General features: G+C 35.0%; 1 protein-coding gene across 2 annotated transcripts in view; it reads right to left on the reverse strand.

Moving 5' to 3' along the window:
- Window positions 1–14,337, reverse strand: part of TLL1 (tolloid like 1) — a gene marked incomplete at both ends in the record, with an annotated part of 129,940 nt that overhangs the window by 58,282 nt on the left and 57,321 nt on the right. For both annotated transcript variants that reach the window (XM_084285612.1, XM_084285611.1), the window contains 3 exons: window positions 8,691–8,808; window positions 10,446–10,598; window positions 12,776–12,856. In XM_084285612.1, the coding sequence (XP_084141738.1) occupies window positions 8,691–8,808; window positions 10,446–10,598; window positions 12,776–12,856 (352 nt within the window). Of the gene's footprint in view, window positions 1–8,690; window positions 8,809–10,445; window positions 10,599–12,775; window positions 12,857–14,337 lie in introns of those variants that run through there.

Genomic DNA, 14,337 nt, shown 5'->3' on the forward strand with positions numbered 1-14,337 from the left:
ACATGCATGATTTATAATTTTTATTCATTTATTTATTCAAGGTCTTCCATAAGATGCTAGCTGTGATCAACAGAATTGTCACATGTTCTTTTATTTCAGAATGACACAGGAATGCATTTTCACTCAAAGAATTAATAAAGTTCACTGGAAGTACCATTCTCACCCATATACTCACTGCTTTCTTGCCCATGCACTCTTACAGGCATGCACAGGGAAGTGGAAAAATCAAAAGGTTTCTTCTGCACTACATTTCTGTTGTATACCTGGACAGCACCCTCCAGTCTTGGTCACTCAGGTCTGATAAGTTTGCTTTTTTTTGATCTGAAAAGTCACCCTATATTATTAATTCTGTTTGTAAAATGATACAAGTGAAACAGTAGTCTGTTAAATGATTCAGTTTACATCCATTAGCATGCAGTTGAAAATACAGTAGGAATAGATATTAAATCCTGTGGTGCCACTGAGAAATTGCTCCACATTTTCTGTTCCTCTGGCTATGGGTGATGTACAACATTAACCGTAACTCTGTACCAGGAAGTTGAATGCTCTGAATATTAGTGAACCATTTCTTCTCCTACTCCTGTTTTCTTGCAATAGAAACCCTTAGGAAACTTAGTCACAGAAATTAATTTTCACAAGGGGAAAAAAATGCATCACAACCACTCCAATGTTTCATTCCTCTTCTGCTGTATTTTCATGATTCCAGTGCAAACTTAAGGAACAAAGATCCCCTTTTCAGCATTTATACTGTCAACTTTTATCTGAGAAGTTTGCTTCCTTTTTCATTAGAAAAGAAGTCTGCTGACTATGCCAGCAAAACAGAGAATCTAGAGTAAACAAATACTGAAGAAATGGAAGACAATCTGAAATTTAACAACCTGAAATTGTGATTCTCTTCCACCTCTGAAAATCTTAATTATTTCAAGCCTACATTATATTCCTGAATAAGAGTATGATTTCCCATCTGTAATTCTGTAATCTCTGTAATTCTGCAGTCAGGTGGAACAGAATTGTGCTAAGCAAAAGTTCACCTCCACTTCCTCCCACTTAAAAAAAAAAAAAATACATCTGATGCAACTTTTATGTAGTATTTGGTCCTTGAGGAGGTCAATGCTAGCATGGAGCATGATTCTGTCCTTCCTATACCTCTGTGGGCAATAAAGGAAGGGCAGCTATGGGAGCAATACCAATAACGAGTTCTACAGACTTGAACATGTGCTTCTTTTTACTTTCAGGTTTTGTGGTAGCAGAAAGTTTTCACTACAGTTAATCAGCTGGTAAGTCAGCCTTGATTGGTCTTTTTTGCCTCATACAGCTAGATTTCTAAAACAACCTAATATGAACATTAGAGGAATACAGACATGAACATTTTAGTTGACAATACCTGTCCTTAGTAAGCATACACTGTTTTTGCAGTTTTTGTTAAAATGAAGAATAGATATAACAAAGAAAAAAAAAAAAAAAGATAGTAATATCTTAGAATTATAATGGCCACAACATTTATTTTATACAAAAGATGTTATTATAACAGCCTCAGAGGGTTGTATCAAGAATTTTGAACCTATCTTTAAAATACTGTTGGGGAAAAATGATTTTCACATTATTATAATTCCTTATTACACTGACTGTTTTTCATATGTTACTATCCTCAAAATATATAAAGAATAGATAATATGTATAAAATATATAACAACCTTTTCTTTCCTGGTTTAGGTAACTCCAAGGACAGGTGTAAATACCCATTTTCTTTAGGCCACTGTGCCACTGTCAATATTGCAGTTTATGTGCTACCCCTCCACATAAAAGCAAAATTAAATAAAAAATACCGGTGCCTGTATTTCCATAATCTATGTAAACTGTATTCATCCAAAATGAGTATATACAATATTTGATATAAAAATATTAATTTCTATATTAATAATACATAAATATTATTATTAGTGCTGATATAAGTAATGGTAGTGGAAATACTACCTTAAGAGACGCACTAAAGATACAACATAGGTGATAAAATTGAGCAGAAATAATATTAAAATTAAAAGCTAGAGCAATCATACCGTTTTATCTCATGACTCCACAGTGGATTTCACCTTTGTACCTTATATGCTGACATGGTTCTGCTTAACATATTTTTCAGACTCTATGTTTGTAGAATAAATACTATGGCTACGAGTGAGTAAGCAAACATAATTAAAGCACGACAATATTTTCAATGTTGTTATTACCTGGGGTTTTATCTTTTACTAGTCAGTCAACTTACTTGAATAGCTTTCTATCAGAATAAGGAAATACCGAAGTTCACACTCTCTCTTATTCACTCAGGACAAGCTTTAGATCTTAAAAGAAATTTGTTGTTTTTAAATCTTTTACACAGTGTTATTTACAGTCCCATTCTATTACAGAGGGAATGCTGGAGGCAGTTTGCATTCCAAGTCAAAGGTAGCAGGATGTGCAGTAACTTCATTCTCAGAAAACTTCATTCATTTAAAAGGACGTTAAAGAACTTCTGTCCCCAGTACCAAATTCCCAATTCATTGCCATAGGCAGTAACTGTATGTACACCAAATTAATCTGTCAGTTTTAGGCCTCAGACTTCAAATCTTTTAGAAAACATTGATCCTTAGCTTTGAATGCCTTGAAAGTAAGAACTACACTATGGGATTTGCCTTGGCAGTCTACAGGAAGCCATAGTAGAAAACAAAAATCAATCAGAGGAAGTAATCCACATTCTGTGAGAGCATTCCACCATTTCCTTAATTGAAATTAGTGAGTTAAGGCTCCCTACTTTTGTTAAGGTCATGCACATCATTATGGTAATTATACTATATTGGTCTTGGGCGAAGAGAGAAAATGAACTGACAATGCTTGATGGTTGCTTTACATATAGAAAAGCATAAAATGCCTGCAATCTATGAAAATTCTAAATTGGGATAAAATATACAATTTGAATAAAATTCTACTGATTCTTGCTTAATTCCGGTTGGAAGGGACCTCTGCAGGTCTTTAGTTCAAGCTCCTGCTCAAAGCAGGTCAGATAATACAAGCCAGACCACAGTTGGTCAGATCTTTATGCAGTTGACTCTTGAAAACCTCCAAGGATAGAAACAGCACAGCTTCTCTGAGCAATCAACTCCCATGTGTGGCTCCAGCCTTTCACTGAATATTCCTTTAGGATACAGGACACTTAGAAGAAAGTGAACACTGAACACCTAAGGCCCAGCACATTTAGAATTGTTTTAATACTGGTCTGCCCCTTCTTGTCCTAAATACTCAGACATACATGCCCACATATAGAACATGTATGTTTCCATGTATTTGCATTTGAGAGGAAACTATACGATATTTACATTTAGAAATAATATTTTTTAAAAAGCCAGTTGCATATGGCAATTTCCTTAGAATGTTTACTTAACAGTTTTAAAGTTATTCCCAGAAAATATAAAAGTTGAGGGTTTTTGTTTTTTACATTCCAACAAAAATTAGAATACTGAGGCTTAGAATAAAGTATCAGTACACACTCATGAGGATTTGCTGGGCTGAGTATCATGTCAATCACATCAGATTCATCCAATTAAGCCATAAGATTCTACTCACTGCACTGAGATAAAGGATAAGAAAATATAAAGTAAATATACCTATGAAAGAAATTAATTTGCAATATCTTGGGCTTGACCCCAGGTGTGTTTGGCAAAAGGCCAAGACTTTTCTGTGCTTTATGAGCACTTGTCATGCTCCTTAAATTAAGTCAACTGGCAGACTTTAAAGCTCCTAATCTCTTTAATCTTTATTGCACCAGACAGCAGGTTGGAGACAGTAACTATTTATGAATCTCTAATTCCATTTAATCAGTCTAGCTGATCAATGATTGTGAGCAAAGAGAAACAAATGACAGAGAGAAAGCTAAATGACTGGAACAATACATTCTTACAAGTAATTCTATTTCACAGCTACTGTCAAAATGCTCTTCAATCAATATAAAGGAAGAAAGAATCAGGTGGGGTCAAAATGTTGCACATTTTTTTTTAAATAAAAGCTGCATTATTACTATCTTCAGGATGTAACAATGTAAAATTACTTGCAGACCACAATATCAGCTTGCCAGGACACTCACTGCATGAAGATGTGGGTTAAAAACTTCAGGACTTCGTAATCACACTAGGACAGCGTATCATCACTTACACGTTACACAAAGCAAAAGTAGTTCACAAAATTTAGGAACAAAATCTCACTCAAGAAGTAGATGATTTTTCTTGGTGAAAACAAAACAAAACAAAACAAAACAAACAAAAAAAAACTCTATCAATCATAAAATTCAAAACACATTCTAAAGTAGATATTGGCTATGGCCCAGCTTGATGTCAGGGATCAATACAGTGCATGTTACTAAATGTTCTAATTCACTGTCCTGAGAAGGTCTGTATGAAAGCAGAGGTGGCTACTGCTTCTTCATCTGCTCAATGGAGACAACTGTGCCAGTATTACAGCCAGTCGAGTTCATTCCTCAGTTAACAGTTTCCCATCCCAATGTATTAACCCCTCATTTCAGTTTATGTTAATGGACCATGGCAGCTGAACTGATAACTATCTGCCAACCTGCAAGCCATGCCACTACCTGCAGAGCAGCTGTGTTGACTGCTGTGCGCAGGAAGAGGGCCAGCTGCTAGAGTTCATAACCACTAGAGAGCATGAACCAGCCCTAATGCCAAAGATTATTTAGTAGAACTCTGACTTTCTTCTCATTCCATAAAAGTGATTGTACACCTTCTAGAGCAGGTAATCCTTCTTCAAGCTAAAGAATGCTGCAAAAGTATACCTTGAGCAATGAATATATCTATTTCAACAGCTTTAAGAACTTGCCTGTCTATTTAACATACTTGCAGCTTCAAAAAATGTTTAAACATTCAGAAGCTGTTCAGCCCACAATGCCTGTAGAAGCACATGAAAGAGATTTGATTTTTTGGAATCTCAGACAGCTTTGCAAATACCCAAACAGGAGGATACAGCAGTGATTGTAATAAGTCATCTAAAGTTTGTCATAAGAAGTACTTAAGTCTTTTGGTAGAGAACAAAAATTACCTCAAAGTCAGATCAAAGGCATGCTGAAATACCAGAGCAATATGGCTAATTGTTCTTTTTTGTCTCACTATATAAAAAGAAGCTTGATCTTTTACCTAGAAACATTTATGAAGAGCATCTGACTAGAGGCCATTCCACTTCACTGACCCCTTTATTGTAGCTTTGCATACAGAGAAATATACTGACTGTGTCTTCAGGCACTCTCTATCTGATAGGAGGAAACATAAGCATTGAGAAGTAGCGAACAAAGAGTATTTTGAACCTGTCTACTGTATAGAGTTTTACTTGCCCCTAGTCAGCTACTTGCATAAAAGTTGATTTAAGATGTATTAATTCCAGTGTACACTGCCTTGGTAGAAGAATCACCAACACTATTATCTTAATACAATATTTTTATTCTCATATCTGCAGCTAATGAATAAAACTATCAGTAATTACAAGAACGTTCCCTTTAATTAATTTCCCTTAATTAAAGGGAAAAGGAAGAGGGGGAAAAAAAAAAAAAAAAAAAAAAAAAAGAAAGAAAGAAAGAAAAGGCCATGCAGAAGCACAGAGAGAAAAAGGAAATCATTCTCATTCCCAGCAACAAGCGATGTTCGGCCACATCCTGGGAATCAGGGCCTCCATATGCATAGTGGTGGTTTGGGAGGATGGACGTTTTCATAACAACAGCTCTTCCTCTCCTTCCGCTTTCCCACCTTTTATTGCTGAGTGTGACATCATACAGTATAGAATATCCCTTTGGTCAGTTTAGGTCAGCTGCCCTAATGGTGTCCCCTCCCCATCTCTTGCCTACTCCTACCCTGCTGGCTCTTAAGGGGGTTGGAGAGAGTCCTAATGTTGTGCCAGCACTGCTCAGCAATAGACAAAACACTGCCGTTCTGGCTACAAGTACAGAGCACAGCACTGTATGGGCTGCTGCAGGGAAAGTCAACTCCATCCCAGCCAGACCCAGCACAAAAATACTACCCAAAACTTCCCAAATTTCTTTTATTAAGGATACTTGAAGCAATATATTTCCGAACAGGCTGTGAAGTATTTACTTTGCAGGTTTTTTGAAACAAGATAGACAATCATTTATCAGCAATGTCATAGGTATAGCTGCTTCCATCTTAAGGATACTTGGGCATCCATCTGACAGCCTTTGCAGTCCTAAGGGTCTATGATAATCTAGACTTATCTCTTGTTCATTGTTGATATGCAAACTCTCAACTGTAGTAAGCTCATGTTGATGTCTCTGATAACCAGCTGCTATATTTCAAATATGCTTTTTTCATCACTGCCCTCTAGGAAGAGCTTCCCATGAACTGCTGCAAGAAGAATCACTATACTCCTTCAAAATAACTTTAATGTTTACACGAGCTTAATAACACTTCACTTGTTAGTATGCTAATACTGTTATATGAGACGTCTGCTGATACTGCCACCTGAATTTCCACTTATATGGCTGTATCCACTCTGTGTTTCATTAAATGTTTTATGTTTTGACTAGGTGCTCTTAGTGGCAGGGTTTATCATTTAGTTTTTATTTTGGCCAGTGCTAAGTACTATAAAGTTTCTCTCATCTGTGAATGTTAACTGTCACGGTACTGTAAACAATAATGACACAATGTGCTAACAAACCTACACAGCAGGGTGCTATGGGAAAGAACCGAGATTAATTTCAGTGTGACTAGCCATGTGGCAGAAAGTGTTTGCAGATGGTTTGGTGTCACTTTTGTCTGTGTTCTTTCCATGGAAAATCCTGCATCAGCATTGTATACAAGTGGTGAGTGCATAGTAGTTCCCATTCACCCAGAGAAGACATGCTCTTATTTATCCGGCACTTCCTAAAATGGCTTATGGATTCAGAGTCCCAAGAAAGTCGTTCAACTGCCCATTCTGCTTAGCCTGGCTTTTTCATCACTGGCAGACTGCTCACAGCCACACTTTCCCTTGTTCTTAATACTAAAATGTTTACAGCCTTCATCAGGTTTTTGTTATTTGTGAAGTATCCACCAATAAAACAACATTAACTGTAAAGGATAATTGTGACTTTGAAAGTAGATGCTGAGTATATTCCAACCTTCTGTTTTAAATTGGTTATAATCCAGCCTTCACCCTGAAGTGACTTGATCTCATGAAGCATCAACCAATCTAAGGGACAGTGCTTTGGATGGGGAGGCTTTCTGCAGTTTGGCTCTGGACACCGAAGTTGTGGAATTGTCTTTTAATGAGACACTCTGTAGATATCCCCATACTTCCTAAAGTGCCTGTGACCATTTATCTCTCACATTCTTCTGTTTCAATTCACATTGCTTTCTACATCTCCAAGAGTAGACAACCTTCATTATTATTCTTTGCTTCCCATTTCTCTTCCAGCGATATGTCAGTATCCCCCAAAATTATCTTACAAGTTGCATTGTTAACTAAGGAAGAATAGACATGCTGGTTGAGAACAGAAGACCATTTTATTTGGCACTGTTTGTAACAGGGGTCTACAGCAGCCCTATGGGAGCACAAGAACATGAAAAGCAAGTTCACAAGCACACTCCCAGAGTACGCTCCCTGATTGCAAAAGTCTGTGGCTCAGAGACCTGCCAAGGCAAAGGTGATGTCTTTCTCAAAAAAAAAAAAAAAAAAAGCCTAGGGGTGGATTTTATTATGTTGTTCTGCACCTTAAGAAAAATATCAAGGGTGTTTTAAGCAGACAAGTCAACATGTAATCTTATGGGCTATAATAAAACACATTCAGGATCATACCTACAATGTAAGGAGACCCAAAAACTTTTTTTTAATGACCTTATACCATAAAAATGAAAAAGTAGGCAGGCAAAGTGCTCATTGATCACAAAGTCAGCAAGGTAGACAGCTGTTCAGTTTGGAACCTACATCCCAAACAGAAGCTGACTATCAGAAATATAGTATTTCTCCAGGTAGTGAGTTTGGGAAACTTGAAAAACAAAAATGGTGCCTACAGGCAGCTCACTGACCGCTGTGTTAATTTAAGATTTCTGAATGCAATAAACAAACATAGTTGACTTAGGCATTTGTGAGCAGCAGCATTTGAAGATGGAAAGCACTGATTGCTGGAAAGCTACACTAATGAATGATATAACCTGGTTTGTTCATTTTTACACACCAGTGACATAGAAGAAGGAATGTGCAAAACAGTCATGAATGTATGGATTGAACAAATCTGGTCAAGGACATTCAATACAACAGAAGAGTTAAAATTACAATTAAGTACAATTAAGCTGGAAAAAGAAAAAGTAATAAATGTTCATAGTTAATTCATCAGTGAACATGTGATACACAGAAAAGCTACAAATAAAGAAATAAACAATAAGCCATAAACAACTTTAGAACAAGAATAAAGTATGATGGAAAGTCAAATGTAAAAATCTCTTCTACATATAGCTAGCAAGATAGTTTTATCTAAAAATATCTGAAAGGCATAACTTCAAAAAGCTACAGTAAGTGCTTTCAGTTAATCTACAGTTACACAGAACACATATTTAAATGCAGTAACTTGTCTATTCACTTTTCTGTGACGTATTCACTTATAAATGCAAAGCTGAGAAACATGGCCAAACACTGAAATTGTGTATTGGTTAACATGCATATGCACTTACCCACATGGCCTATATGTAAATACAATATAACTTTCTTCATCACTTCGTTCAATAAATGTAACACACGTGTACTTCTCCCAGTGCCGCATAGCCTGTTTGAACATGGCACGCTGGGTACCTGAAAGAATGGCATGACATGAAATGAGATACTTTTCTAACTGCTTCTTGTTCCTTAAAACCAGATTTTAATATTAAGAATATAAGCCTGGAGGGAGTTACTAGATCATAAGTTGTGTGTCCCAGCAGTCCCATATACTGCCAACCTCCAAATATTCAGACAATCAGTTTGCCGTAACATATCTGCCTGCAAGGGGAACGCTACTGCCTGAAACACTCCAGCAAACATAAAATCTGCAATAAAAAGCACAGCTATGTTACACTAGAGGAAGACAACAGAAGAAATCTAGTGTTGCTTACATGCCTGCATTAACGTAATATTTACTAAGAATTTTCCCACATGAAATTAACAAGTGGACAACAAATTAAAAATAAATAAATAAATAAATAAATCACTAGTTCCTATTTATCTAGCCAGAAAGATAAAGGAATGGATAAATTCCTATAGACTTCAAATCTGGAGACCGATTTATCCGAAGCCATGTAAACAGGCACACCAACCAAGGCATCTGGATTTTATAATGAGCAGTGGTCAATACCCATTTCTTTACATTCAAGCCTTTCAGAAATTGAAATTCAGAAAAAGTTTTAAATTCAAAAAAAAAAAAAAAAAAAAGACGACAGGATCTAGAATTTTATAAAAATATTGAGTTCAAATCATGTCAGGATCCTAAGAATTAAAGGCTATTTCATCCTATATTGCCCTTGCCCTTTTCTTTTACCTTTAAGAAATGTTTGACAACCTTTAGGATTTATCTTTTATTATGAAAAAGGTAAAATGTTTTACAGGTACATTTTTTATTTAGTTTACTACCATTATTACAAAAATTGGTAATCCTAAAGCAAAGGTCACATACTGTGCAAATACCCACACTTAAAATTTTACTGTAGCAGTTGATTTGGAAAGAAGGTCTCTGGTTTCTCTGTAGACATATGCATACAGTGTATGAGGACTTGCAGGTTTCTTTTGGCTTCCTGTATTATTGTACATAATAAGAAGTTACTGCATATCTTTTCTCGCCCATTTTCCTTTTCTCTCTCTTTTCTTTTTATATTACTTCTTACCTCCTCACTGATTCTGACACATTTACATTTTTCAGGGAAAGCAAATGTTTTTTGTTTTTTGTTTTTTGTTTTTTTTTTCTACAGTTTTCTACTAAGAATTATATGTATTGATGTAAGTCTTTTGTTATATATGTTTGTGTACCCATCTGAAAACCAAACTGAGGAATTACAAAACACATTTGAATCAGTTTGATGACTCAAATCAGTTTAGTAGAACACATGTTACACCGGTTAAATCTGTTTTATTCTTAAACTTAATATCCTACTTTTATATATAAAACAGCTTCCATAACATTGTTACTTAGGCCCTACAAAACAAACTTGTAAAATCAGAGAGACAAACAGCCCTCCCTCTCTATAACATACTTGAATAGTTTTATTACATAGCTTGCCTTTGGGAATTTTTTATATATATATTTTTTTTAAGTGTGACTAATGTTTTCAAAACAGACATACAGCAGGCCTGATCCAACAGAAATCTTTCTATTGATTTCCATACTATGACTTTCTTTAAAATAAAATATATTTTTAAAAAATCGTATTCTTTCTCTTTGTAGAAAGAACAAAGCTTACCAGTGAAATTTCCACCTATTACATATGGGATGACTCCCCCTGGCCATATTCTTTCTGTTCGCGATGTGGCAGCTCTGGGAAATCGGTTCTTCTCATTTTTCCCTGAGAATTTTGTAGTAGTCCTTCCTTTAGATGTACTATTTTGCTCAAAGCCTGTAACGATAATTAAAACACTGAATGAGAAGAGGGAGAACGAAAGGGAGAACACGAAAGGGAGAACATGAACCTCTACTGTCTAGAAAGTCAAAGTCAAATTATTTCTCTACGTCTTTTAAAAGTAAGACGCTGCTGTTATGCAATGGTCTATCATTATTGATTTCTTGAAAATGCTTGAAATGGAGAGGCTAAATCTTCATTTTTTGTACAGTAACAATGTGCACATAAACTTATCAATTTAGCCACATTGTCAGCATAATTACATGCACATTGTCTCATTTAATAAAAAAGAAAAATCATTTTAAAAAATGTTTTTTTGTTTTTTGTTTTTTCCAGCAAAGAAGAAATGGCTTTGAACAGATCCAAAGTAATCACAACATTTACTGTCCCTTTCATTCTTACTCCAGGATCTGGAAAAATAAAGAGCATAACCAGCCTTAAAGCAATGGACAGGAAGAGGTCCTTGAAGTATTAGATTGGCTTTTATTATCATGAATTATCAGGAAAAATAGATAAATTATTTGCAAAGCAGGTTGCAAACACATGGAAAAAGTCAGAGGTCATTTCCACCTCTGATCTCCACTACCTGTGGCTGTTACCAGTAGACACATTTTCAGATGAAAATGTGACTTCCAATTTCATAAAAACCATACAACACTGCAGGATGCCAATACACATTTTTCACAAATGAGCTTTTGGAATCCTATTTATTAATTATTAATAATACAAATATTACTCATGTTTGGAATTTGGAAGACCAAAAAAATTAGTACTATTTTGAGATTATTCACCATCCTTCCCATTACAGGTAAATCTCTCTCAAATCAGCTGAAACTTCTGTGACAACAGAAGAGGATCAGAATAGCTATACAAGGACTTGAACACCTTAATAAGGATAGATGTCTTCTTCTGAAGCAATTTTAAAGTCAGTATGGACATGAGGAAAGCTGATTAAAATGGATCACTTGAAAGGCAGCCAACAAGCCCTACTCAGTGGGATTAAATTGTTGCTCCTCATGGAACAGTACACCTTCCCTCTGTGATATCAATTCCACTTAAGTGTTACTGGGTACATCAGGCTACACTGTAAGGACCATGAAAGACTCGAGGGCAGGACTGAGGTACAGTGCCTTGGCTCCAAGGCTGGGAACATCCAAAGGACAAAAGGGAAGAAGTTACAGCATATGCAGCATAGGGAGAAAATTCTTCATGCACAAGAAAAGTCTAACTTTATAACAATTAACACAAATTATAATTTATATCAGAAATTATATAGAAAGTAGCAGGGTAAAAAAAAAAAAAGATATGCACACAGGTAAAGCAAATAACTTACCCTTGCATTAAGTATGTAAATGAGAATTTCACAATAGTGTACAACACAGATAGAAACTTCAGCAAAAGAAAAATCATTAATGAATCATCTGACAGATTAAAATAGGTGTTTTCTGATTTAAAATTCCTATCAAATTTCTTTTGAACTACAAGTAGTAAGAAATTCCTTCCAAATTCTTGTAAAAGATGACAAGCATTTATGCACTACTAAAATATCGTATAAAGAATTAAGTTTATATGTCAGAACACAACTGCAAAGGCAGTTACAGTGTTACATATTTTCCTTTTTTTGAGGTTGAGGTATCATGACGTTAAATTGACATCTCCTCACACCAAAAATGATGAATGAACTTGACCAGTATAAATGATTTCACTGACTTCGCATGCTGAATTCAACTACATTCATACTGACAAAAGTATGTGTTTGTTCAGCATAACACAACATAAGTGCTTCAAATGCTGTGTGACTCATCACGATGCCCCACCTGAATCCAGAAAAAATACAATGAAATTAGCAGCTATGCAGCATAGCCTACCTGTACTGAGCAGACATTGTATTGATATCATTTAAACTTATAAATGTGAAGATAAATATGCAAAGCAGCTAAGGAATTTTTAATATGAGATGAAAAAATACGTATTTTAGCTTCCAGATCTGATACTGGAAATGGACCTCTAAGAAACATAATGAAGATAGTAATAGTAATCTCTCCATTACTATTCTTGAACTATTTAAAGTTTGTTTATGCCCATACCGAGAGGCTTTAAAATGTTAAAAAATATATATATTTAAAAAATTATCATCACGTGAGGTAACCTGCTAATTTAAACAGTGAAAATACCAGAGCCAAATCTTCGTATCCTGTCTATGAGCTGATAGAGGGCACCTCGTTTTTTTGACATTCCATGCTCTCCAAAGCCACCTTTAAAAATAAAAGAAAAAAATATTACAAAAAAATAAGAACACGGAATCCTACACCTACAGCAATTATATAACCAGATGAGATTAGGAAATATCCTGTAAGAACTGCAATGTGCCTTTAAGGAAGTTTAACATATTTCAATGACTTGCATACAAATTCTTCAAGTATTCTTGACAATGAAACAAAAAGACATTTTTAGCTGAAAATTTTTCTAATACACATTCCAGAATGTAAGCCGGCATGTCTTTGTTATTCAGACAAGACATGACAATTACATCATTTAATTATTATTTGAAGCCTTTTTCTTCTTGGTGACCTTGACATCCTCTGAGCTATATTGATTGACAGCTAAAAGCCCTACTCTCACAAAAATTTTCTGAATGCATGCCACAATCAAGGCATTTCAAGGGAAGGGAGAGAGGGATAGGAAACATTTAAAGTTTCACCAGAAACAACACAAAACAGAAACAAAACAAAACAAACAACAACAACGATAAATATTTATTGTGGCTGATTTTAGCATGAAAGTTTTAACTTGTTTGTCAACATGCAAATGAATTTGCAACACACTCTGAAGGCTTTGAAACATCACATACTGGTGCGTATTTCAATAAGGCCTCACAGGCATATATATCTGTTATTTTAGCAATCAATGAACAAGAAAAATTAAGCTAACAAATTGTCGACTGTAACATGTATTGTGTTTTGTTTTTTTTTCCAGAAATGTACCACATTTCCAGGTGTAGTGTGTACATTTAATGCATGATATATACCGCCTTCATATCTGATTCTTTTGTGGTTACAAGTGGCTTTGAAAAAAACAGTAAGCCTCAGATAAGAATATTGATAACACCACACTAACCAGTAAATTATCAGAATTGTTAAGAAGGTTTTGTGATTTTTAGAAGTTTGTAGTAAGTTATATTTTAAGATCCAATATCTGTCATAGGACAACAGAATTTTTAAATTACTTGTACAACAGCAAAAGTAAAATAGAAATGAAAGGACACAAACCTCCAACTGCCACAGAAAAGACCTTTCCTAATTTCCCACAACAATTTTCAATATATATGTGGAAAATATATTTACTAAATTGCAACGTGAAATCATTCCATATAAGGCAAATGAGTTCATGTGGCTGCTCAGTGAGTAACAATGTGTCTAATTATTTGGATTACACTGTCACATAGTTGCTTGCTCCCTTGAGAAAAATTTTCCAAATTTTTTAAAACATTTTAGATAGATGAGGTAATAGTTCAACATGTTCCTTCCCAACAAGTTATATGGTAACTATACTATACACTCCAGAGACTATAACAATTCCATTGCTTGTATCAATCATTATTAACATAAATGTCTCTGATGCTAACATTCATATCATAGAAAGGCAGATAGCTGGAGATTCAAAAAACATCTAAAATAAATATCCCTAAAACCCAGCAACTTTAATAGACTTAACAGGAATAAAAAACAAACAAGCA

This window comes from Netta rufina (assembly GCF_964035555.1).
Source record: "Netta rufina genome assembly, chromosome: 4".
NCBI lineage: Eukaryota > Metazoa > Chordata > Aves > Anseriformes > Anatidae > Netta > Netta rufina.